Raw genomic sequence first — 4,282 nt, forward strand, 5'->3', positions numbered from 1 at the left:
TGTCCTCAGCAGTTACAGCCCATGTTTCACTGCCATGTAGCATGGTTGTTCGTACGCATGCGTCATACAGTCTGCCTTTTACTCTGAGTGAGAGTCCCTTTGTCGCCAGCAGGGGTAAGAGCTCTCTAAACTTTGCCCAGGCTATTCTTATTCTAGCAGCTACACTTTCAGCGCACCCACCCCCACTACTAACTTGGTCGCCCAGATAGCGGAAGCTATCGACTACCTCTAGTTTTTCACCCTGGAATGAGATAGAAGTTGTTTCCTGTTTGTTTACAGTCTTTATTGCACCTGAACATCTGCCACAAACAAAAACTAACTTGCTAGTTAACCTGCCTTATTTATATATATATAAATTATTTAACCCTTTAGCATTCAGATTTATTTATTCATATTGTTTTGAAATAATCATGCATTATCTTGTAGCTTTGCGATTTCAATGATGTGACTGTATATTTTTAGAATGACTTTGCAGGGCAGGTGTGAAAGGTAAAATCTGGCCACTTTGCAAAACAGGTAGAATGTTTTGGCTGGATTAAATGCTAAAGGATTAATGTACACAGTATAAAGATATGAGCTACTAATAATTTCTTGCTTTGGAGACATATGTCTAGACAAGTTTTTATAACACACCTTGTGTTTCCAAGTATTCTTCAGGATTGGAAAGACAAAACATGTTATAAAAAGCTGCCTGGACTCACCTCTCAAATGTATGAAACTATTAGTAGCTTGTATGTTTATACTGTGTACAGTAAATGATATTTCTCTCTTACCGGATGGAGTACTTTTAACAATATACTATATAAATATACTTTTTAAAGCAAGCCACAATACATTAGTTTACAAACTATCAAACATTGTATTTATTCTACAAGCCAAGAAGGGAGTCTCAAACAGGAAACAGTAATCACATTACAAGATAGTGCTTTTTTTACAAGAAAGGACACTTTGGGTAATATAGCTGGAATGTCATAGAGAAGTCTGCTACACTGGCAGAAAAGCAGAGAACAAGACAGGGGAAAGGTGAGATGTCAGAGTTTGTCATAGTTATACAATACAAGAATTACATTAATCTATTGTTTCATATAATACTTTAAAGAATTTATACCAGGCGCTGGAGACACAGATCCATAAATTAATCTGAGCACTATGTACCTGGTGATTTTACTGTCAGGTCAAGTATATGTATACAAACACTATCTGCCAGAAAATACTTCAGGTGTCCAGTGTATTTCAGACAAAAAACATCTGAGTATTTTATATACTGACCATTTATATATATATTAGTATGTATATATTTATATTACAATTCTGTACACTCAGCTGATATATAGTATTTCTAAAACTTAGCTCAGTCGTCAGAGACACAATGTACACATGTTCCCCATTCTGTAATGATAGCAAGAAAAGGACAGAGATCACAATATGTGGTTAAAGGATTGTTATGTGTTATGTATTAGTGGATATATGTTGAAGTTGAAAACTCTAGAAGAATTGTGTTTGTGTTAACATCAAAATATTTATCAGTTACTGAATTGTATACTAAGTATCAAGGCATTGTTTTTTTTTATAATGAATTAATCGTTCACTGTCTGTATTTAATAATAAATATAGTAATAGCATAGGCAGTAGTCATGACCTACAATTGTTTACTTAGGGAGCATGTCATTTGGCATTATGCCATGCTTGAGAAGTAAAACTGCAGTGATGACAGATACTGGTGTCATGCAAATGGCACCTGTGTCAATGGTACGTAAAAGTGCCCATTACACTCTTGGAGTGGTTGGCATTAGGAAGGGCATCCAGCCATAGAAACCATGCCAAAACAGATTGGAGTCTGGTGTAGCCTTCCAGTTTGCCAGCCCTGGTCAAACCGTCCAAACTATGCCAGCATGGACAACAGACGTTAAATAAAGATGATGATATCATCATCCTCGTTTAATGTCTGCTTTCCATGCTGGCATGGGTTGGATGGTTTGACTGAGGATTGGCCAGCTAAGAGGCTCCAATATGATCTGGCAAGGTTTCTACAGCTGGATACCTTTCCTAACACCAACCACTCCAAGAATGTAGTGGGTGCTTTTTACATGCCACCAGCACGGGTGCCAGTTCAGTGGCATTGACATCGACCATGCTCAAATAGTGCTTTTTACGTTCCACCAGCACAGGTATATATATATATATATATATATATATATACACACACACACATATAATTAACAAAATATAAAAAACATATATGGCATTTCATGCTTTATAAAACGTGTTTCATGAAATTACAGCCAGGGTTACATAATTGCTTGTTGAAACATTGTATAATCTTGTTAATTCACCTCCTCAGTGTTTAGCAATACCATGTTTTCTGTATTTTATTGATGCCATTATATGGCTTGTATTCCACACACTAGCCTATCCTTGGTAATGGCCTGTATTATAACATACTAAATATAGATAGGAATGGCATGTGGGAAGTACTACTGAGCCCAAAAGTTTGGTTATATTGCTGCACTTCGCAGTGCATACAAGTTCTGTGTGTATGCATATATCAATCATCATTTTAATGTCCACTTGTCCATGCTTGAATGGATTGGATGGAATTTGATGAAGTGGATTTTCTAGTGAGATGCACTTCTTATCATTAACCTATAACTGTTTCCATTTAAGGTAATATATCCCCATGACTTGACACGTTTTCACAGAATGCTGGAAGTGAAGGTCACCACTTATATGACAGTGACACTTGTTTACAATTATCACACAATGTCAAGGCGAGGGGACAGTAACACACACAAGCATGCACATATATATAACATCATCATCATCACCATTTAGCATCCATTTTCTATGCTGACATGAGTTAGACAGTTTAACTGGAACTGGTAAGCTGGAGAACTGCACCAGGCTCCAGTCTGCTTTGGTTTGATTTCTATGTCTGGATGCCCTTCCTAATATCAACCACTCCACATACATTATTTTAAAACAACCAAAATACATACGTTTACAAAACAAATTGTTTGTTCTACAAGCCAAGAAGGGAGTCTCAAACAAGTAACTAGTCAAATCACACTACACTGTTTTTTCCAAAAAAAAAGACACTTTACACAATGTAATCCTAGAGATGCTATGACTGAAAAGAAAAAGAAAAAACAAAACGGCATAGCTAATGCCAGACACTTTTATCATGGATGGGCCTGCTACATGAAGATTAAAATTTATAGAAACTTACAACTCAACCTCTCCTGCTGTACTTGACTTGGCCAGTAAAATTAGAATGGACCCAGCTAACTTCACAATTCTAGGGTTACACAGTTTCTGCAAAAATGGGGGGAAAAAAACGAAAGTCAATGGTTAAATAAAAACAACAACAAAAGAAAAAAAATGCTTTTATGAATTGCAGGCATGCCTGTGTGGTTAAGAAGCTTGCTTCCCAGTCATGAAGTATTGAGTTTAGTCCCATAGTGCAGCACATTTGGGCAAGTGTCTTCTATTATAGACCTAGGCCAACTAAAGCATTGTGTGTGGATTTGGAAGAGTGAAACAGAAAGAAGTCTGTCATGTATGTATGTGTGTGTGTGTGTATATTTGCTACTGATGAGGTTCCAAGAAGCAGAAACCTGGATTTGTCCCACATTATTAGGCAGATCAACCTTCTCTCAATAAATAAATATATATTCGTTCAAAACCAGTTGTTTTCCCACTGACTGTTGGCACCACCTATCTGTGCACATTCTGTTAAAATAAATCAGATCTGCACAGACAAAAACAAACGGTGGCCATTATCGTGTAGCAGCAACATTTCTGCTGTCTCAAATTATTAGGCAGGTGCCCAATTTAAGTGTCATTATGGGTCAGAAATGTGATCTTACCTTGAGTAAGAACTCTTTTAAATTGTTTGCTTATTATATATAAGCAAAACATACAAACACTACTGTTAATATTATCTGTGGATAAAATTTAAAATTGATGGTATCAACAGCAGTAACATAAGTGGTTCGCAGGCAAATAGCATTATTTAGCTATAAATTACAAATTTGCATAAAACGTAAGAATGCTTAAAAGTGCTCCAGTCCACTCAGTTGGCAAAAATGAGTAGTACCAGTACTTCAAAAGGGCCAGCCTTGTTACATTCTGTGTCACGTTGAATCTCCCTGAGAACTACATTAAGGGTACATGTGTCTGTGGAGTGCTTAGCCATTTGCATGTTGATTTCACGAGCAAGCTGTTCTGTTGATCATATCAGCTGAGACCCTTGTCGTTCTAACCGATGGAGTGCTCCTATATA

At 36.7% G+C, this 4,282-nt stretch overlaps 1 protein-coding gene across 4 annotated transcripts in view; it reads right to left on the reverse strand.

The window, feature by feature from the left end:
* Window positions 1-4,282, reverse strand: part of LOC106879604 (serine-rich adhesin for platelets) — a 45,687-nt gene that overhangs the window by 11,263 nt on the left and 30,142 nt on the right. For all 4 annotated transcript variants that reach the window (XM_014929254.2, XM_052971876.1, XM_014929253.2 and 1 more), the window contains exon 8: window positions 3,227-3,312. In XM_014929254.2, the coding sequence (XP_014784740.1) occupies window positions 3,227-3,312 (86 nt within the window). The remainder of the gene's footprint in view (window positions 1-3,226; window positions 3,313-4,282) is intronic.

This window comes from Octopus bimaculoides, chromosome 11 (genome assembly GCF_001194135.2).
Source record: "Octopus bimaculoides isolate UCB-OBI-ISO-001 chromosome 11, ASM119413v2, whole genome shotgun sequence".
NCBI classification, from domain to species: Eukaryota; Metazoa; Mollusca; class Cephalopoda; order Octopoda; family Octopodidae; genus Octopus; species Octopus bimaculoides.